Genomic DNA, 21,348 nt, shown 5'->3' on the forward strand with positions numbered 1-21,348 from the left:
CATTTGAAGGAAGTCCTTTTATTTTTCTCTCTCTCCAGCCTGAGAACTTCTTCTCAGTTCTGCAGAGACTCTGCCCGCTCACTCGTGGCAGCCTATAATGACGGAGCTCTGCCTTGCAACTGTGATGAGTCCGGCTCGACAGGATCCACTTGTGATGCAGTTGGAGGACAGTGTCCCTGCAGGCAGCACATCATTGGTCGACAGTGCACAAAGTGCGCCACTGGATACTATGGCTTCCCTTACTGCAGACGTGAGTCAACATTTACATTTGATTTGTGTTGGGATGTAAAAAATACATACACCTGCCAAATATTATATTATATTACCCTTGAACTTCCAGTCAGTATGACATTTTTGTGTGTTGGACCTGAAAAAACCCCCAACCTTTTCTCTACTGCAGCGTGTGAATGCGGTCGGCGATTGTGTGACGAGGTGACGGGAAGCTGTATCTGCCCTCCACAGACTGTCAAACCGGCCTGCGATGTGTGTCAGACTCAGACTTTCAACTACCACCCTTTACTGGGCTGCGAGGGCTGTGAATGTTCCCCAAATGGCATCAAAGCTAATGCAGGACCTGAATGTGAACGCACCACTGGACAGTGCAGGTGAGTGGAAACTTACAGTAATACTGTGCACCCAACAAGAGGGGACTGAAGGCTTTATTAGTGAGATGGATGAATTAAACAGCACATAGCTTTGTTTCCTGTGTGTCATACTAACAACCAGGATTGGAAAAAAACAAACATGTTGCCTTGTTTAATTTTTTACCTGGAGTGAAGGTTCTTCACCAAAAAGTAAAAGTTGCTCAATTACAACGTCTTATTTTGATTGTTTTTTTAAAGAACTTGATCACTTGATCCACATCGCTAATAAATAATAATAATAAATGATAGAAGTTGCTCAAATTCACATTTTTTTATTAATTGTACAATTTCTCTGTAAAATAGAGCACTTATTTAATAGATTTTATCTTTCACGCACTAGTGTTTGATTAAAAAGGCTGGAATGTGAGGCCTGCGGCTTCAAACAGTGAAAGAGAAACATCACGCCAAACCACTTAACCCCTTGTGCTTCATGCTAAACAATCAGTTCACAGTGCAGATGTACAGGTTGTCTTCTCTGTCCTGTAGGTCTTCATTCTCAAAGTCAGCTCCATCCCTCAGTTGATGCGTCTGTTGAAAGAAAAAACAAAAAAACAAACAGAGCAATGCATGAACATGTACCAGCAATAAACTGAGCAGAAATGCTTGCGATGTGGTTTGACTGTATTTTTTAGATTTACAAAAAGCTGTTTCATGTCAGTTGTATGTGTAAATATATTTTGTTCCTTACTGTACAGCATGAACCACATACAGGTTTAACTGTTGTGTAGATTGAATCCAATTTTTTATTGAATTTTGTGTGTCTGTGCATTTTTCGTAGTTGCAAGCCTCGGATTGCGGGCCGGAAGTGTGACCGCTGTGCTGCAGGTTACTATCGCTTTCCCGACTGTTTACCTTGTAACTGTAAACAAGGTGGTGTCACTCCTGAGGTGTGCCACCCAGACACGGGGAGGTGTCTCTGCAAGGTGAGTTCTTTTTATTTAAAAAAAAAAACAACAACTCCCCCTTACTCATTGTTGTCTCATTCTGTTTCCGCGCTCTGACCTCCTCTCTGTTACGGCTGCCATGTTTGTAGAGAAACGTAGCTGGTGTCAGGTGCGATACCTGTCGGGAAGGTTCCTTCTATTTTGACCACTCCAACTCTCATGGCTGTACCAGCTGCTTCTGCTTCGGGGCCACTGACAAGTGTCAGAGCTCCAGCAAACGCAGGGGGAAGGTGTGTGTTTGCTTTTTGGTGCCCCTGCATGTCTATGAATGCCTTTGGGAATTTTATGCTTACAGAAACCTTCTGGCGATTGGCAGCTATGTGGTGAAAAGTCTTGTGTATAATGAAAGATGCACATACAGGGGAAAAGGGCGTACGATGGCATGAAAGATTGCAGCATACATTAGATCCCATGGTAATGCTGTGCATGTGTTACTTATTATATGTTACTTCATGAATAGTCATAACTCCAAACTTTATATCATAACATTATCAAGTCAAATCTTGCCACTCTTATCTCCGGCTTTTTCATTTTGTTTTAAACTAATACTACTTAAAGATATAGTCAAAATAGTGCAGTATAACACTGTTTTGGATGGTCGATTCACTTTTCACTCCTCACCCTCCCTGTTATTAGTCCGTTGAGATGCGGGGCTGGCGTTTGATACGACCTGACCAGGAGGAGGTTCCCTCTGTGCTGAACACAGCCAGTAACACAGTGGTGTCTGACATCCAGGAGCTTCCTCCCACCGTTCAGACTCTACACTGGGTGGCACCACAGTCCTACCTGGGAGACAGAGTGAGTCCACGGAGGGAAAAAAACATCAAGGCAACCGGAATGCTGTCGTTTTTGAATATGTAAACAGATGCTGTGTGCTATTTCCAGAGTGAGAGGTTTAAAGATTTAATTTAAAAAAAGAAAGTAAAAATCAATTTTGAAAGACAAATCTGTAGTTTTTGGGTCTTATTTTCAGACCTTTTTCCTTGTTTCCTATTTAAATCCCCACTAATTGAGGCGATCTGAGAATACAGTGAGCCATCTGCACCCCCAGTTTAAAGTTTCTGTTTAAATGAATCATCTGGAAGTGAATGTTAATATTAGTGTTAAGTTTTTACCTACAATGGAGTTCAGTTTTGATCTACTTCACCTAACAGGGTTGTGTGGATTCTTTTAGAATGGGTGTGTGCTCAACTTCCTTTCACATCTTACAGTAACTGGGTTTAGATAATTCAGTTAAATGTATATATTTTACAATGCTGCAATGTCTGAAAGACATAATGACCCCATGCAGCTATGACTTCCTAGTTGAGAAATAAAACGAAGGTTGTGTGGATAAAGACTTTTCCTTTAACCTATGTCTTGTGTTTCAGTTTTCTGCAGTCTTAACAGATGAACTGACAGATATCTGGGCTTTATCCTTCTCTGTCAGGTTACATCATATGGTGGTTTCCTTACCTACCAGTCCAAATCTTTTGGGATTCCCAGTGAGGGCATGACTCTGATGGACAGAAGACCTGATGTCGTGCTGACTGTGTGTAGTGTCACCGATTTCCCCATTCTGACACTATTTTATCAGTGACAGACTCTTGTCTTATTTATCCATGTCGTTATTTCTCCCTAGGGTCGGAATATGACCCTGATCCACATGGCTCCACACGTCCCTCTTCCTGACAGGTTGTATCAGGGCAGAGTCCATCTTGTGGAGGTAAAGAACACACACGTCCCTCCCTCTGACTGATGATCCGATTCCTGTGATTTGAATTCAAGCACATCAAATGAAAGCATTACAACTAAAAAGTGATAGTTTATTGCTCTGCAATAAAGCGTTGAACAAACAAACAAATATACTGCACAATATAAGGTATTTCTCCATGATATTAAATCAAATGAAAAAGGATTTTCTCAGCATTAATCCCTGAATAAAATAATCCATTGCCTGCAGGGAAATTGGCGCCATGCTGTCACCAACAGGCCTGTGACCAGAGAGGAGTTCATGATGGTCCTAGCTGGACTGGTGGGCTTGAGGATCCAAGCCTTGTACTTCACTCAGAGCCAGCGGCTAAGCCTGGGGGAAGTGGGCTTGGAGGAGGCAACTAACACAGGGGCGGGGGGTCCTGGAAACACTGTGGAGCATTGTTCCTGCCCCCCTCAGTACACCGGGGATTCCTGTGAGGTGAGAAATTAAAAGGTCATTAAGTATCCCTTCATATCGCTAGGGTGTCAAAATTAATGTTGGAAGATTTTTTCGGGGGTTGTTCGGTTTACAATCAAACTTAATAGACAAAAACTGGAAGGGAATCCAATTTTATTGACACTTAAACTTACATAATGAAAAAAACAAGAACCCTCGAGTTAAAATCTACATGGCATGTATAGATGAGCCTGAAGCAAAACATGGAAAATGAGATGGAGAAATATGGTGAGTAGAGAGAAGAATCTTTATTTTTTTCAGAAGAAGGGTGGAGCAATGATTGAGCTGGACCTCATCCTCATATTTTGGGGGTGTTCTGACACGCCTGAACCAAGTACCACACCCTTTACCTAGAGAAGAAAGAAGCACATCAGATGAGGAGCCATGGGTGGAATGCACTGGAAAATACTGGCTGGCAAGCTGTGTAACTGTGTAGCCCCGGGCTGGAATATGATGCACAATCACGCAGACATAATATTAGTGATTACACAGATATAATCACTGGCGTGGCCACAGCTCACAGAAACGTAGTACAAACAACCGTGATGTAGTTGTTAAGGAAAGGCTTTACTTGACTTATTTTCATCCTGGGAATGGTGCTGACCGGACAGAGTGTGTCTGTGCTTCTCAAATCTGATTTTTGTTACACATGATTGCAGAAGTTTTGCCCACAGAACCAAAAATGAAGATGAAAATGGAGCCACCACTAATTTAAAGGGAGTTTTTTTATGTGACACGTGTATCAGTGGAAAGAACCAGTTTTATCTAAAAAGTGTATAATTGGTGGGAGTGCCGTTGTGGTTACCAACCTGCGTGTGCATGAGCCATGTTCAGAGGAAGTCGATTTTATGTGCCCAGAGGTGGTATGACAGGCGCCTCAGCTTGACACATGGGGTGTGGCAGTTGGTAACACAGTGTTGCTCATAAAACTCTGTGTGCGTGTGTGTGCGTGTGTCAGTAAGCACAGTCCACACACCCAGTTCTGTCTGGTGTGTGTTTGAGGAGCGTGATTCAGGTGTGAGTTCGTCTGTGTTGTCTGATGATGACTGAATTTCCTCTCAGTCACATAAGCTTACCACACACTCACACACACATACATTAACATACAGAATATTAAACTAGGAATGTTTTACTTGCTTTTGCAGGTTGAGGATTTATCACTACAACCTTGCAGCTTCAAGTAGACAGTGATTTTCCTTTGCTCTATTCAGATATGCTAATAGTGGATTCCCTGTGTGTTTTGTGCTCGTGCGTGCGCCCACATTTCACTGTCTAGATAGTCTTCAAGTAATGCAATATGGGAGCGAGAAAGAGAGAGGGGGGGAGACAGAGCATTTGAAAACTTGCATGTGTGTGCTTGTGTGCCTGCATACACTCATAGTGATCTGCAAGTCTGACTCAGGTGAGAGATGGGGCGTGTCCTCTTGCTTTTTGTGTGAGTGTGTGTTTAAGAGGCTGAGGCAGGGCAAAGTGGAGCATTATTTCACACAGACTAAACGTTAGGAATGTCAGATATGGAAAGGCAGCGGCGCACAGGGGTCCCGCTACGGGCCCTGATATGTTGGACTTTGATTGGACTGTGCTGCGCTGGCCACAGGTCGTTGAGGAGAGGAGAGCGAACCCGCCACGCCAGGCATCACGACAGATGGACCCAGAGGATAGAGTTCCCATCAGTTAATGACCAAGGGGTACAGACGGTTCAGTATCCCTCCATTAATGACAGCGGTGCCAGTTCTCAGGTTCAGGTAAAAACCTTTGGAGGTCTGATGTATCTTGCTGTCGAATTGGCGGGTGTGTTTTTTTTTATTACAGGTAGCTGTAGGTCACAGTCCTCAGTGTCTCAGGTGTGAGCTTGTGGTGACTTGAAGACTGTTATCTCTGAAGGCAAAGGGCATGCTTTGACTCTTCATTGTTAACTGTTAGTGACACTCCTTTTAGGTCAAGTTCATTGCCGTGTGCTCTCACACTTCATGAGCACAAACAGAGATGTTGTCTGTGAAGACGTTTATGTCTCTGCTGAAGTTTTGAGCAGTGAGAATTATTTACATTTATCACAGTTAGTAAAAATCCTGTAAAATTCGACGAACAAACCTGCTCCTAACTATTATTAACTGTGATAAATGTAAATATATCACAGTTAATAATGTGATATTATTAGCAGAAACAATAACCAAACAGCTCCTGTCTGGTTATTTAATCTATATATTGTTTTCAATTGAATAACATTATCATAACATGATAGCATATTCTATCTACAAGTATAATGCCCACCCCAAGTGTCATAGCTTTTATGATTAAAAAATATGTTTTTACAGTCAAATATACAGTGTTGTGCCGGGTTTATAAATGATACTGTATATAAGCAGTGATTTTAGTAACCATGTCTTTATATTTGTGTTTTTCTTTTTTCAGAAATGTGCCCCTGGTTTCTACAGAGACGGCAGCAGACCCTTCCTGGGCCACTGTGTGCCCTGTGAGTGCAATGGTCTGTCTGATGAGTGTGAAGAGAAGTCAGGGAGGTGCCTGGTGAGTAATAATCCTCAACCCTATTAATGACTGAATGACCCCAGGTTAACGGTAGAAAGCCACCTAAAACCAAGTATGATCATTTTGGCCCAGCTGACTCCAGTGTGAGCTACTCTTTAGTCTACACCTCTCACAGGGAACATCTGTGGGCACAACTTTGTCTGCAAACTCTGCTTCTTCACCTGTTTGGTTGTGTTTTGTTTTTTTAATCACCACATGCCAAGAAATTATTTAATATACTGTAGCTTCCTGATTTCCTGTTATTGGCCCTATCACTCATTATTCGCCTTGTTGGGAGGGTGAGCCTTTACGCATTTCTAAATCTCAGTCTTCTCTGTGGCGTTATTGTTATGCAAGACACTCAAGACCGGGCCTGTGTGTGAAATGCACGCATGGATCCACACCCTAATGGCAGCGGCTGAAAACACTTTCACTACAGAGTGCATGAGACACACTTTTTGTGATTGACTGGCATGGAAATATGTTTTTTATTTATATACTTTACTTACATACATTACAATATCTCTGACACTTCGAATGGTATTGCACGCTTGTGTAAATTTGGGTATTCTGTGTCTAATTGTTCTATATTGTTCTATTGTATATTATTTAATTTCATATTATTCTTATTTTGTTTTATTTTATTCTATTGTCATTCAAACTTTTTACTCATTCTGTCTCTGCGATGCTGTAATACCTGAATTTCCACCATCTAGCTATCAATAAAGGATTGATACCTAAGTTTTTTTTAATCTTGTATTTTGCTTCGTCACAACCTTCATTCTTCGTATGTAGTTTGCGAGTGGTTTAATAATACATACATCATTTTTTAGAAATGTCAGTACAACACAGCAGGTGACCAGTGTGAACACTGCAAAGAAGGTTACTATGGAAACGCGGCTCAGAGGACATGCAGAGTGTGCCCGTGCCCGTTCGGCGTGCCCACAAACAGGTCGGTGAAAAAAACAAACAGAACACTTAACACAATAAACAGCTGTGCTATAATTGAATGGAAAATAATGAAATCATAATCTCGCTGTCTCGACACAGTTTTGCAATCGGTTGCAGAGAGGTGTTTGGCGACATCCGGTGTGTCTGCAGATTAGGCTATGCTGGAGAAAAGTGTGAGAGGTGAGTGTGTGTATGGACCAGTCAGTCTATAAGGTCAATTAATGCTGTTGAAATACTGTTCACTCATTCGTCTTTTGCCTCTTATTCTGTCTCACTTATTCCTCTTATAGATGTGCTCCTGGTTACTATGGTGATCCACTGACACCAGGAGGAAGTTGTAAACCCTGTAACTGCAACGGCAATGGTAACAACTGTGATCCCCGGACTGGAGGTAGGATAATGGACTACTGTTTTTAAAACAATAAACTATTTGACATTTTGGTTAATTTCATATTTAAAGGTGTTTTTTCTTCTTCTACAGTTTGCAAGAACACACTGGAACCGGGAGACACAAACACAGATGAGCACTGCAAAGGTAATAAAAAAAGAAAAAAGAACTGTGATGTTCAGTTTACACTAAATGCAGTAGGGTCATGTGTCAGTCAAATCATCCTTTTGATTTCAGAGTGTGACAGTTGTGCCCAGACATTACTGCATGATCTGGAGAAGCTGGACGACGAGCTGGGACGGATCAAAGGTCAGCTGGACAACGCCACTGCCAGCGCCTCCTCTCAGGATAAGCTGAAGAGCCTGGAGAAGGCCATGTCAGACACCAAGGTAACATGCCATTCCCCTGAAACCCTATTCTCTAGCTCTGAAGTTGATAAGACATTTGAAATAAAAATCATCTTCAAATTCAAATTATGCCGATCCTAATATCAAATGCATGATCTTGAGCTGTGAGATCTGTTGTTCTTTGCATGTGACCATTTCTCACACATACTCATGCACACACACATACACACAGACATACATACACGTGCACACAAACAGTATGGCACAGGATGGGTGTGCTTGTTCAAACATTCAAAATCCCTGCTGATAAGTAATCTCAGTGAATTTTGTCCCACATCCTGTGTGTCAACTAGAGTTAGAGTTTACACCGCTGGATGCCAGTGTTTGTCGCAGCAATTTGTCGTCTCTCATTCCCTCATGATCTCAATGTTAGAGGGAATGTTCATTTATGATGTGAAAAGTATCATGAATAATTATGACAGCCTCAAGCTTCAGTGCACCAACTACAACAAATGAATTTGCCTTTATACATGTATGTCCTTTGAATTTCTGCTACTGTGCATTTTACAGATTCTTGTCAACAAATTCAACTCTGCCATCCAAACACAAAAGTCCCGACTCAACCAGCTGGAGGAGGACACAAGCACTCTCGTAGATGACATCAGCTCCCTCAAAGTAAAGGTAGAGTGCCAGGGCCACTAGCTGGCATTTTATTAATACTGTAGATCACCATTCAACAAAATTGGGGGAAGTGTGTGTAAATATCTTTTATCGTTATCGGTTTTAATTTAGGCAAATACAAGGGCTGCTGATGCTAACAAGGCAGTGGCAGAAGTTGAGAAAACCCACAAGAAGGCCAAGGATCTGGACACGGAGATTAAAAACATGCTCAAGAAAATCCAAGGTAAAGGGAAACTTAACTCAATTCAGTCAAAAGTCAGTCAATTATCTCAGTTGTAATATAATATGTTTGCTGTAGAGTCTGATGGCCTCCAATAAATTTCAATTGCACTGACTCTCAGAGCCTAATTATTTGGTTGTACTAAATTTATGTTTTTGTGTGTTTGAAGCTCTGCTTAACCAGCTGAAGATGGTGGAGAGCAGCGGTGATATGGTTCCCAATGCAAACCTGGCTAAAATGCTAGAAGAGGCTCAGCGCATGGTGAAGGAGATGGAGAACAGGAACTTCATCCCTCAGAAGACAGCTGCCGAGAAAGAGAGGGACGAGGCCAAGAAATGTACGAGACTAAATCTCTCAGAGAAAAATTCAGTAAATTCTAAATGGAGAGCCAACCAGAATACTGAGGTGGCTGTATCATCCCTGATGTTGATTTGAAGACCGGTCATTGAGGTGTCCATTAACCAATTATATTTTCTTCCATTGTACTCTTCAGTGCTTGAGTACATCAAGGCTAATGTTAGTAAGCAGTGTGACCAGAACGAGGCTGCAGCCGAGAAAATCCGCGGCCTTCTGAAAGCTCACGAAGCCAAGCTGAAGGACCTGGACAAGGCTCTGAAGGAGGCGACGGACTTGGTGATGAAAGCTAACGCTGAGAATGGACTCAGCGCTCAGGCATTGGAAGAGCTGCAGGTAACTCACAAGTCAAGTAGTTAACCAGTTATGAGGAATATGTGTTTCTTGGTTAATAGCTTGCAACTTTGGATGAAAGTATTACTTTATTTCTATTATGTCCTTTTTCAAAAATATTGCACAGATAAAAACTGAATAGTCTTCATGGTACATCTTCATGGTAATGAATGTGTTATGTGAACACAGTATGCTATCACAGTTTGTATGTTTTCTAAATTTATTCATGTTTCCTACAGAAACGTATTGAAAACTTAAAGAAGGAGAAGAAGATGGTTGGAGACCAAATGGCCATGGCAGAGGGCGAGCTCCAGAAAACTGAGGATTTGGTGAAAGTGCTCACCGACAGTAAAACGGTACATTTGGCAAATGTTTGCCTCCATGTTCTTCACCTCAGATAGTCTCTGTACACTCTTACATATCTTGTGTGTTATGACTTCAAAATACAGGCTAAAACATTTTATCGCACTAAAGCTTTGTTATAATACAACATCTAGTCTCTGATCCACACCAGCAGGCATTCGGGTCCTAACATGCGGCCCACCCAGATAATGATCTGTGTTTTGCTTATTGTGCACTGAGGTGAGGTAAATGGAATTTTCTGCTATTATGAAAACCTTGCAACCTTTCCTTTCCTTCACCACTTCAGGAGTACGAACAGCTGGCAGCACAGCTGGATGGTGCCAAGACCGATTTGACCAAGAAAGTGAATGAGATCTCCAAAGCAGCGGCCCAGGAGGACATTGTGAAGGCTGCGGAGGACCATGCTAAGAATCTTAGCAAGCTGGCAAAGGAACTTGAGGAGTATGTTTATTGTTCGAGGAAAAAATACGCAATATCTTAATGTAACCTGAGGTTTAATGGGCAAATTTCCGCCACACATTATCTGTTGCTTCTACTGAGATTTCCCTCCTGGTTCTGTGCTAGTCAAGCATGGACACTGACAATGTTTTTTTGGATTCTCCTTGTGCCTTGGGTTTATTTTCTTCCCCTGTTATATTTTATCACAGTTCTGTTAAGGATGCAAGTGGACGCACTGAGGTGCGTAACGCCAAAGACGCCATCGAGGCCTACAAGAACATAACAGATGCCATTAATGCTGCTGAGGCGGCAGCTAATGAGGCCAAAGAGGCAGCAGACAACGCCTTGAATGTAAGTAACATTTCCCACTTCTTCTTTGGTATTATAAAATTCATTAACAATCGATAGGACACTAAAGACCTTAATATTTTATAATACTGAGTCAATATTTTTTTTTAAATTTAGAATGTGAAGAACCAGAAACTCACACAAAGAGCAAAAGACCTGAAAGAGACTGGAGATGACCTAGTGCAGAATGCACGCGACGCAGAGAGAAACCTTCAGGGTACTCAGCTCTCTTTTTAAATTGTTCTTTAATCCCCCCCGCCTTCTTTTTTTTTAGTACCCCAAAGCTCAGTCACTTATCCTTGTTTTTCTTTAACAGGTGCAACTGATGACATTACGGACATGAAGAAACGCCTGAAGAACGCTGACAAGAAGAAGAAAACTCTTGAGAAAGAACTGCTTGATGCACAGAACCAATTAGATAACATCAAGAGAGGTAGAGCAAGTCAGGGCAAAACAGGACTAATGCTGAAATTAATCTGTCTGAGTCTGCTGGCAGAATTCATATTATCTCTTCATGTGCCCTGATTAATATACAGTATATATCTTTTTCCAATCAGATGACATTGGTAATATGATTGACGAAGCCAAAACGAAGGCAGCTTCAGCCAGTGATTCAGCAAGCAACACTATGGACAAACTGAATGACATCAAAACGGAAATTGACAAGATAAGTCTCACTCCTGTGGATTCCAACCTCGGCAATGTATTGGACAATGTGGACAAGTCAGGTGAGGACTTGAAAAAACTGTTATTGGCTGAAATCATTTTTATATTAGTAATGTTTTGGATAGAAGGTAAAGATTCTTTTATACATGTTGCATTTTTTTATACCTTTGTCATCTGCTTGCAGTGAAGGACTTATTGAATACCATCCCATCCCTGGATGATAAGATCTCAGAGGTGGAGAACCTTACCTCACACCTCTCGCCCATTAGCAACATATCTGAGAACATCAAGAAGATCAAGGACCTCATTGAACAGGCCCGGGACGCAGCTAACAGGGTAAGGTCCCACATTTACCCATGTTCAGTATTCACCTCCAAGCTGAAACTGAAATCAGCTGGGGCCCCTGCGTACTATCTTTTTCTGTTGGGTCTAATTCCCTGTTCGCCATATCTTCCCTCCAGATTTCCATCCCAATGAAGTTCACAGGCGATGGCTACGTGCAGATGCGTCCGCCAAAGAACCTGGAGGATCTGAAGGCCTTCACATCTCTGTCTCTGTCACTGCAGAGGCCTGAAGGCAGGGGAGATGGGACACGCCGACGCAGACAGATCACACAGAAAGACAACATGTTTGTCTTGTACCTTGGCAACAGAGATGTAAGGAAATGTAAAAGCATATGAATATGGTGGCATACAGATTTACTTTGTAATTGCACACAAGACATTATCAAACTGTTTTTTTTTATTTTAGTCTTCACAGAACTACATAGGCATGGTTCTGAAAAGCAACGTGCTGTATGGTGTGTACAAGCTCAACGGAGTCGAGTACCAGATGAAAACGGGTTACATCAGCACATCTGCGTCTGAGCCTGCCAAATTCGATAAAGTGGATCTACACAGGTAAACTGACACCATAGTCCGAATTTTAAAAGATGAAAATGACCAAGGACATTTGTGAGGAATTTGAGAGTTGTGCATATCCTAAGAATTTTTTTTCTTACAATTTAGAATTTACCAAGATGCACAGATGGTCCTCACCAAAGACATCACTTCGAGTAATCCTGGTGAGCCAATTCTGAGCAACAACCAAGGAGAGGAGAGCAAAAACCTGCTGGACATCAGCCCCAGTGATGTTGTTTTCTATGTTGGAGGTTACCCTGACAACTTCACTGTAAGCAACAATTAAAAAAGAACATCAATACAATCATTTATTTTTAAATTATTCTAGTTTGCATGAGATTTATGAATACTTTTCTCTGTCTGGCTTCTCCCCTCAGCTACCAGTTTCTATGAACTTCCCCAAGTACAAGGGCTGCATCGAGTTCTCCTCCGTTAATGACAAAGTTGTCAGTCTCTATAATTTCCAACAGGCAGAGAACATTAATTTGCAGACTCCGTGCAAGAGGTACGTCCCGATAACGTTTCGCACTGATGGTTCCTCAATGCTAGATGTGTATGTGTGACTAAATCACTGTGTTTGATTATGTCTAATGTTTTCATGCACTTCCCGGCAGCATGGTAGCTCGCGCTTCGTGCTTCACATTGTGCTTCCACCTGAAATTAAACTTGCTATATAAATAAAGTTTAGCATGCTTGCTTCCTAGATATATTTCAAAACTATGAACCTACTTGCATGACTCCTCTGGAGAGGCACAATAAAACAGGCTTTTTGGTTTGCCATCAAGTGTTGGAAATTTTTAAGTAACACTCAACCTTAGATTCTGATGTCATCCCTCTGGCATAACTCTTTTTTTATTTTATAATCTGTACCTCATTTGGTTGCATTGGCACTGTCTGAATGAGTGTTTTTGTAGATTACCTTAAGTGATCTGGGTTTTCGTGTACAGTACGTCAGGTTGCCCAGTGGTAGCTGGAAAAGGCTCCAGCTAAATAATTTTATCAGCATAGAAAAGGGAGTAAGATGGAAAGAACTATATAATTTTTAGTCAATACCTTTGTTTTGAATGAAATTTGCTTTGCATGACAATGTTGAGACAGATATGCAACCTGATTTAAAAAAAAAAACATACGTTTACTGATTCTCCACTCTGTCTAGGTATGCACCGCCAATGACTTCTGATTACTTTGAGGGCACTGGATATGGCAAAGTGCTCATGGATAAAACTTCTTCCTACCTCCGCATCAGCATGTCGTTACTCTCTCGTTCAGAAAACGGCCTGCTCTTATTCATGGGGAGTGAGGTAAATTGTTGTTACTGTATACATGTTTTGTTTTTATGCTTTGCGAAGTAGAATTACAGCCACTATATGTGCACACTTGATTATTTTGTTTTCTCTTCAACACAGGACAAATACTTCACCATAGCTTTGGAGAAGGGTGTCATGTTTATTCATAGTAATTTCATCGAAATACCAGCGACAGACAATGTGAAAAGATTCCCGGTAAGAAACCTTTTGTTGTTTTCTGCATATTGTTCCCTGACTCTTACGATAACTCAACCCGATGACACGGGTGACGAAATTCAATTATTCAACCACATATTACTCCTCCTTCCTACCTTCAGACAAACAACTTGGTCGAAATCGACATTTTCTCAAGAGAGGGGAATTTTTTCTTCCGCGTTGACAATAAAGAAGTGGCCAAAGGGAAAGCTGCGTTCAGCAATGGCGAATTTAAAGAATTCTATGTTGGTGGTGCGCCTCAAGACCTGAGGGAAATGTAAGTGGTTATCCATTTCCCTCTTAACAAATATGTGCTGTGAGTTAAACGAATATAACTTGATCTTCTGTTTCCTCCTCCCCCCAGACACAACATCACCATACAACCATTCAAAGGGTGCTTGAAGAATCTGAAGGTGAAAAATAGCGCTAAAACTATTGATGAGTCAGTGGGTATCAGCAAAGTCCAAGAATGTCCCATGGATTCCCTGGTAGGTCATTTCCCTTTGCATCCCAAACCATCAGCTTGTTTGTAAATTCATATCGCTGCCCAAACCGCAATCAGGTTATATGTGAAATTAACAGATGTATAATGCTCTAGGTTTCACGCAAAGCGGAGTTCAGCATGGGAAGCTCCTTGTCAACTCAGCTCACAGGCTTTAGTCTGGCTAATGATGTTACCATCTCTCTCGGATTCAAGAGCACAGAGAATCAGGGGCTCATTCTACAGGACAAACAGCAGGTTAGTTTTTACATTTTTTTTACACCTAATGTTGTATCTATGACTTCTGAGCTGTGTGAGACAACACCCTTTTTTCCCCCCAGGCTAATGGGATTAATCTTGCATTGGAAAATGGCTACATGATTCTCAGTTTCAACAACAAGATGTGGAAATCTAACAAACAGTATCACGATGGCCAGTGGCATTACCTGACTGTAACCAGTAGAAGTGGAAGGTATGAAGATTTATAATTTAAACATTTATCAATGTGACCGCCCATACATATTTAACCCTCAAGTATGTGTATATGGGTTAAAGGAAAAGTAAAATACATGAGCTATGATACCTGTTAAGCAGATGAAATCAAATATTGCTTGTGCATGATACAAAAGAAAATGTAAAACTCTGTGGATTTTTCCAAACAGGATTGAGCTACTCATTGATGATGAAGATAAGGGTCAGGAGCAGAGTGGCAGCGCTTCCATCCCCGACACAGCGGGCATCATATTCCTGGGAAAGAAACAGTTCAAAGGCTGCATTTCCAACCTCTACACAAGACGGTAATCTTAGTTTTCCCTGTGCATCACTTTCAAATTGCTCACAATTTATGTTGTGCTCTGTTGTTATTGTTTTGTTTTTTTTTAATTTTGTTTTTTTCTGTTTGCAGACCAGACAATCTGTACAAGGCTGAGGACTTAAGCCCCTTCCAGGCTTCTGGAGACGTCCTGCTTGATGTTTGTACTTCTGACACTCCAGCGCAACTGATGCTGGACAGCATTTCTAACAAGGTGAGGGTTTGCATCACAAGCTCTCACATACTGTAATACATCATAGTAATACATTTATTCTACAACTTATTATATTTATTGCAAATAAGTGAACAACTTGCCACCAGATGAAATGATTCATATTTTGTCCAAAGGGAATCAGCTTTCTCTGAATCAAGAGATCTCATAATCACTGTTTTACTCAAAGATAGAACTGTCAGAACTAACATGTGCATTACAAACATAGTGACTTGGTGATGAATGCTTCCACTCACTAGCAGTAAGTCATGCCCAGCCTGACCCTTTTGTAACTTACATACACTTGTATTGGGAAAATCTCGTTCTTGCGAACTGTTTGAGTTTTGTTGACGTTGTTTACATGTTATTTTGCTGCCTTGTTTCCAGAGATGAAGAAGAAGGAGACCTATGACCCACTGATGCTGACAAGAATCTAAAATTGAAATGAAAAACTGCCAGTTTGCACCACGATGTTCATTTTGCTTTTGCACAAGCTCATTACATTTGCACTTGTGTACTTTAATAAAAAAAAACTTGCATGAATGTTCCAGTAATCATAAGATTCATAAATTGTATTGTATCCCTGTCTTTTCTATTTGAAATTCCAATAACGACAAACAAAGACATGTGAATAACAAGCCTGAAATCATTTCATGTCTCTTCTCTTTCTTCTGAGTAATCAGCCACTTTTCTAACTGTCGTCCACAAGCACGTTGTCTTTAACACACGACTGTCTGACCTCACGTGTAACTTCAACCATCAGATAAAAAATCACTAATAATCATGCTTGAACACATTAACCTTCTTTATTATGACAGTTAATATCCATCCATGATTCCTGAATATGATTATTGCATTGTTTGGTAATCTACTTTTAAGGGCACAGATGGACCTCAAACTTGTTATTATTGTTGTTTTTTGTTAAAACATCAATATCTGTCAGAAAAACAGGATGAAAGAGTGTTTAATACTAAGCTATAGATATAAACTAGTCTCGGTTTGACAACCAGGACTAAATCACTAGATAATAAATCTGAATGGTGTCCAAGAGCATATACTGATTAGAATATTTTATCATTAATAGGAAATTGATGAATTAACTGAGATTAAAGGCTGATATTTCACAGCGAAGTTAGGCCTCGCAGCAAAGTCGTATGTAGTATTGCTCTCATCAAGTCACAGTGGATCATTTACTAAGGATCTTTTTATGTTACATAATACAGAGCACCTGATTAAAGGAGACAATTTCACAATCACAGCTTGTTCTCCAACAACCTCTGGGCCACATTCAATCATCTGAATAAGTCATTTTTGAGTTTTGCACTAGTACACAGAAGCGCTCTACCCAGTTGGTGCTACTGTATGAAAATATAACCGACATCAGACTTCTCATATTGAAGAACGTGAAGAAGCAGACATCACATTGTGTGTAATATAATCTGCTGGCGTAAGCTGGCCATCAACCATTACTAGTATTTTTCTATTATGTCAAGACCTCATGAGCCATTCCACAAAAACCTTTACTTCCGTTAAGAGTTTTCTAATTTCTACAACTGTATTATAAGTTAATTTCTTTTTATCATGGAGTGGACACTGATCTGAAATCACTAGAAGCAGACCTCCGAATTGACACGAAGGTTTGTGGTGGCTGTGCTGACACAAGAAACACTGTGATCTTAATGGACCCAAAATTAAATATCCACTGTATACATTTAAGTCTGCGATTACAAGATACAAACTGAGCAAGTCATCATCGTCAATACTAATAATAACTTGTGAATATCTAACTACTGGGTTATATTTGACAAAAAAACACATCTGGGAGTTGACTTGTATATGCAGACACCTCCTATGTTTCTGGTCTGCGTAGCAGCAGCAGGCAATTTATTGCGTGGTCAATTGATTGAAAATGTATCTGGAACAATTTTGATAATCATTTGAATCAACTTTTAAGCAAAAAATCAACAACAACAAAAATCCCTGAACATCCTTCCTTATTTTCTTCATATTAGTGAAACAAACAACTTATTGATTGATTGATTCATTCACAATGAAAATAATCACTAGTTGAAGCTCTACATCCTTCCATTCACTGTGCGGTATGCTCTTGAAAATTAAAAAAAAGAGAGTCTGTTATTTGTGGAGCTGTCACTCACTCTGTTATTTTCTGACAGAGTGGAGCCCGTGGAAAGCGCTGTGATCTTTGCACAGACATTTTACGTACCAACCTTGCGTCTCGTTTGTGTCGTTTATGTGTGTGCCACTTTAGGATGGTGTGATGCAGGCGATAGATGAGAGTGAGTCGGCGTGTGCACTGCCAGCCCTGGTTCAACATGCTTATCGCATGGGGGGCCCTGTTAGTAGCCTGAGCTACAGTCTCCCACTGCAGGTCCTGCTGCCCAGGTCAGAAACCAGTCTTCACCTCTGCACTGTTTCACAGTGTGCGCACACAAACACACACACACACACACACACACACATTATGATGGTGATTCTCTTTGTCCCCCCCACCCACCACCAGACCTCACTTCTCCCTGGATGTCAGGACCCGGTCTCCTGAAGGTCTGCTTTTCTTTGCTGCTACCAGAGGAGGGCGCTCTCATCTTGCCTTGTACATGTCCAAGGGCAGGATCAGACTGTCTGCAGGCAAACAGAAGGAGATCTTCAACCGGGAGAAGTACAATGATGGAAAGTGGCACTCGGTTCGTGGATTCGTATAATTTTGATCACATTTGTCTCAAAGTCCACATCACAGAATGAAACTAAACACTTTATTATCCTTTATGTCTACGATGATCATGTTGTTCGTAGGTCATATTCAGTTTGGAGAAGAAGAAATTCAGGTTGGTCGTGGATGGGATCAGGGCCCAGGACGGTCAGCTGACGACTACTGAGTTGACATCCATGCAGCAATTCATGTCACCTTTGTACCTGGGCAGTGTCCCCGAATCCCTTCACAGACAGTTAAAGGTTACACACCCACACACACAGTTTTACACAAACCTAGACACAAATAAATTTTTACGGATAATGTGCAACTCATTATTAATTTTTGGTTTCCAGTCGAAGGCCCTTCCCAGGCAAAGTGTGTCCGGCTGCATCCGAAATTTTAAAATGAACGGAGCACTGATGTCAAATCCAGCCACAAACACTGGTGCGGGCCCCTGCTTCGAAGGGCCGACACAAAGGGGGGCTTATTTCTCAGGGAATGGAGCACATGTTATTATCAGTAAGTACTCACGTGCAATCTTTTCTAATGACCCTCATGATTTTTGTCAGTTTCTCTGGCAATCGGTGGGAATTGCGGCTGCATCCAGGTCTCCTCTTAAACAAATGAATAAAAAGACCCAAAAGGTGCTTGGATAGACATGTCAATGGAGTCGCAGGGGGTCGCCCTTCTTTAGGGTAGTATCCCAAAGTGAGGATTATTTTTACTCAAGTGAATGAAAATTAAACATTAGATAGAAAAAAATGAAAAGCACAGTTTGGGAGGTTATAAGCAGTTGTGAATATCCACAAGAAACTTCTTGTAAAGAAAATCTAAGGAAAAGAATCTATAAGAGAGAAGGAACCCAAGTAAATATGAATGTGCATATATGTTAATTAGCTACAATTACAAGTTTTTGTTGTTACTCACACTGCTCATAGTTTTGATACTGTACAAATGCCAAGAGTGACAGCCACGATGTCGTCTGTTTCCAGGTGACTCCTTTGACGTGGGCTCCAGCTTTGAGCTGCTGTTTAACATTCGTCCGCGGAGTCCGACTGGACTCCTGCTGCATGTTGGTGATCGCAGCGAGATGCAAAATGGAACCGCGATGGGACACTATATCAGCATCTTCATGCTCAGAGGAGAGGTGAGTCACGGGTTTGCAGGGTGTACAGTATGTGTGTCTGCAACAAGGGCAAATATATTCCAAGTGTCTTCACTCCTACATAATATGAATAAACACAAAGTGCAGTGCTACTGCTGGGATATGTTCTCCATCTTCGACATGACACAAATAATTCCTTCACAGTAGTGTAGACTAAATACATGTCTTAAATTCAGGCGTGCTCTTTCCATGGGACCTAATGTTTGGACATGCTCATGTTTACAGGTGGTGGCACAAGTGAACAATGGAAATGGGAAATTTATGGTGTCCATGAAGCCAAAAGCTTCTTTGTGTGATGGCATGTTTCATAAAATTTCAGGTAAAATGCACACGTCACATACAGGACATGCAAAAAAAAAAAAACCCTATTAGAATGCTGTCTTTTTAATGGTGATCTGCATTGAGTCACTGTCCACGTGTCTTCTAGTAATCAAGAGGAAAAATGTTGTGCAACTGCACGTAGACACGGCGGACAAATACAAGATTGGACCATCATTTCCCACTGTCACTTCGACCAAAGACACCCTGTATGTGGGAGGCATTCCTGGTGAGTGTTGTATTATTTTGTGTATGTCAATAAAATATGATAAAAACACTTCCATTTGTCAAAGGGTAGCTAGAACAATGAAAATCCCCTCACCGGTTCCCTCCTTCCCTGCTGCAGAGGTGTCACTGCAGCAGACGCTCCCCGTCACGTCGTCTTTTGTGGGATGCATCCAGGACATGAGGATCAACGACGAGCCGATCTCTTTCGAGAGGCTTTCTCCTGCGTTTGGTCCCGTCAACCTCAAAGAGTGTCCAGGCTGAACAAGAGCACCTCTCGCCACGTCATCGCTCATCAAACCCTGGGACCACATCCGCCGTCAACCGTGTGCAATCTGTTACCAATGACCGGGAATGTGTTGTGTGTGAGGATGTATATATGGTGAGGAGTGTGTTTCAGTGTGCCAGTGGTTGTATGTGTAGGTCTGTGAATGTGTGTGTGTGTGTGTGTGTGTGTAAAATAGAAATATGAGCAGCAGCTTACAGTTTCCAGACAGTTGCTGCTTCATTAAACATTTCTGTATTTATTTTGTGAGGAAAATCAAGCAACATGGCACAAAATCATGAAAGCATATTATGCATAATTAGTTTTACATTTATCTGTCTGCGTCTGATGTGATTGATTCTCTGTCCACAATCAAATGCTATATACTGGATATACTTGTGATTGATCAGGGTGAGCGACCCCAGCACTTTAACAAAAACAAATGATGACTTTTGTGATGGTGCTTCATCAGCTGACGCTTTTTTCTCTTTTCTTCCTTTTCCTGACTCAAAGGTTTATACTTCAATTTACATTTACAGTGACACGTCAGGGGTTGCCGAGATATTTCATATCCAAATTCACCTGCATGTATAATTCTGCAACTGGTTCATCAGAAACGCTGCCTTCCCTTACAGTAGGCCGTGAACTCACAGTTTTTTTCCACATACTGTATTACTGCTGTTCTGGATTCATTTTCCATTTTGCATTCCTTTTGCATGCATGGGGATATTCTGTGTGGCTGCTGAGACCAGTTACACCAGAAAAAAGCATGTACTGAATTTTGTAGAGCAAATTGTCTTTAAGTTGAGAAATCAATTGACTGTAGATACCATGAATCTTGTAAGTAATGTTTGGGACCATTCATCCCATATTACTATAAAGATAATCGTTAAGTTGTATTTTTATATCTGTAAATTCTCCAGCAAGTGACTGACCTGCTTTGTATATTTACACCAAACTTTGTGATATGAGGAAAAAAATTATGCATGATTGGTAATATTGTACAGGCATTCCTGTGTTGCGACCACTCACTTGTAAACAGTTTTTGTAACCTGTACTTTATAAATACTTTTTGTGCCATAAGTAGGTCTTTACATTTTTGTGTAATTTTGGTGACAAAAACTCAACATTATTTCATGTGCTGAAACATGAATTTTGATCCAAAAAAAGTATTAATGTTGAATTGTACTCAGCAACGTGTGTATACCTTTGATTGTAAAATAAGAAAAATATAATTTGCAATTTTAATGGGAATAGGTGTTATGTTTAATTTTTGCATTGGATTATTTTTTTAAATTTTTTTTACATTTACTTGTTGAAAGGGCCCATAGTGTCTATTTATCTCCATATGCCTGCACTGTAGGAGG

The 21,348-nt window shown here is 41.0% G+C and overlaps 1 protein-coding gene across 3 annotated transcripts in view; it reads left to right on the top strand.

Moving 5' to 3' along the window:
* The window catches only part of LOC118310897 (laminin subunit alpha-3), a 50,285-nt gene extending 29,050 nt beyond the window's left edge, over positions 1 to 21,235 (top strand). The window contains exons 33-77 of one of the 3 annotated variants that reach the window (XM_035634230.2): positions 39 to 250; positions 401 to 605; positions 1,423 to 1,567; positions 1,678 to 1,818; positions 2,225 to 2,386; positions 3,018 to 3,119; positions 3,210 to 3,293; positions 3,531 to 3,761; positions 6,192 to 6,305; positions 7,139 to 7,257; positions 7,356 to 7,436; positions 7,547 to 7,647; positions 7,738 to 7,791; positions 7,882 to 8,033; positions 8,562 to 8,672; positions 8,784 to 8,895; positions 9,062 to 9,229; positions 9,386 to 9,582; positions 9,819 to 9,935; positions 10,229 to 10,383; positions 10,590 to 10,731; positions 10,846 to 10,945; positions 11,045 to 11,161; positions 11,286 to 11,456; positions 11,579 to 11,730; positions 11,856 to 12,050; positions 12,145 to 12,293; positions 12,402 to 12,564; positions 12,671 to 12,798; positions 13,450 to 13,594; positions 13,700 to 13,795; positions 13,918 to 14,072; positions 14,160 to 14,283; positions 14,394 to 14,534; positions 14,618 to 14,748; positions 14,939 to 15,073; positions 15,181 to 15,301; positions 17,568 to 17,701; positions 17,820 to 18,000; positions 18,110 to 18,268; positions 18,362 to 18,527; positions 19,001 to 19,155; positions 19,399 to 19,492; positions 19,601 to 19,720; positions 19,838 to 21,235. In XM_035634230.2, the coding sequence (XP_035490123.2) occupies positions 39 to 250; positions 401 to 605; positions 1,423 to 1,567; positions 1,678 to 1,818; positions 2,225 to 2,386; positions 3,018 to 3,119; positions 3,210 to 3,293; positions 3,531 to 3,761; positions 6,192 to 6,305; positions 7,139 to 7,257; positions 7,356 to 7,436; positions 7,547 to 7,647; positions 7,738 to 7,791; positions 7,882 to 8,033; positions 8,562 to 8,672; positions 8,784 to 8,895; positions 9,062 to 9,229; positions 9,386 to 9,582; positions 9,819 to 9,935; positions 10,229 to 10,383; positions 10,590 to 10,731; positions 10,846 to 10,945; positions 11,045 to 11,161; positions 11,286 to 11,456; positions 11,579 to 11,730; positions 11,856 to 12,050; positions 12,145 to 12,293; positions 12,402 to 12,564; positions 12,671 to 12,798; positions 13,450 to 13,594; positions 13,700 to 13,795; positions 13,918 to 14,072; positions 14,160 to 14,283; positions 14,394 to 14,534; positions 14,618 to 14,748; positions 14,939 to 15,073; positions 15,181 to 15,301; positions 17,568 to 17,701; positions 17,820 to 18,000; positions 18,110 to 18,268; positions 18,362 to 18,527; positions 19,001 to 19,155; positions 19,399 to 19,492; positions 19,601 to 19,720; positions 19,838 to 19,980 (6,280 nt within the window). In that variant the 3' untranslated portion in view covers positions 19,981 to 21,235. Of the gene's footprint in view, positions 1 to 38; positions 251 to 400; positions 606 to 1,422; positions 1,568 to 1,677; positions 1,819 to 2,224; positions 2,387 to 3,017; positions 3,120 to 3,209; positions 3,294 to 3,530; positions 3,762 to 6,191; positions 6,306 to 7,138; positions 7,258 to 7,355; positions 7,437 to 7,546; positions 7,648 to 7,737; positions 7,792 to 7,881; positions 8,034 to 8,561; positions 8,673 to 8,783; positions 8,896 to 9,061; positions 9,230 to 9,385; positions 9,583 to 9,818; positions 9,936 to 10,228; positions 10,384 to 10,589; positions 10,732 to 10,845; positions 10,946 to 11,044; positions 11,162 to 11,285; positions 11,457 to 11,578; positions 11,731 to 11,855; positions 12,051 to 12,144; positions 12,294 to 12,401; positions 12,565 to 12,670; positions 12,799 to 13,449; positions 13,595 to 13,699; positions 13,796 to 13,917; positions 14,073 to 14,159; positions 14,284 to 14,393; positions 14,535 to 14,617; positions 14,749 to 14,938; positions 15,074 to 15,180; positions 15,302 to 15,685; positions 15,948 to 17,567; positions 17,702 to 17,819; positions 18,001 to 18,109; positions 18,269 to 18,361; positions 18,528 to 19,000; positions 19,156 to 19,398; positions 19,493 to 19,600; positions 19,721 to 19,837 lie in introns of those variants that run through there. The other 2 variants (XM_035634231.2, XM_035634232.2) reach the window with 2 other exon arrangements.
* Positions 21,236 to 21,348: the final 113 nt, after the last annotated feature.

This window comes from Scophthalmus maximus, chromosome 5 (assembly GCF_022379125.1).
Source record: "Scophthalmus maximus strain ysfricsl-2021 chromosome 5, ASM2237912v1, whole genome shotgun sequence".
NCBI lineage: Eukaryota > Metazoa > Chordata > Actinopteri > Pleuronectiformes > Scophthalmidae > Scophthalmus > Scophthalmus maximus.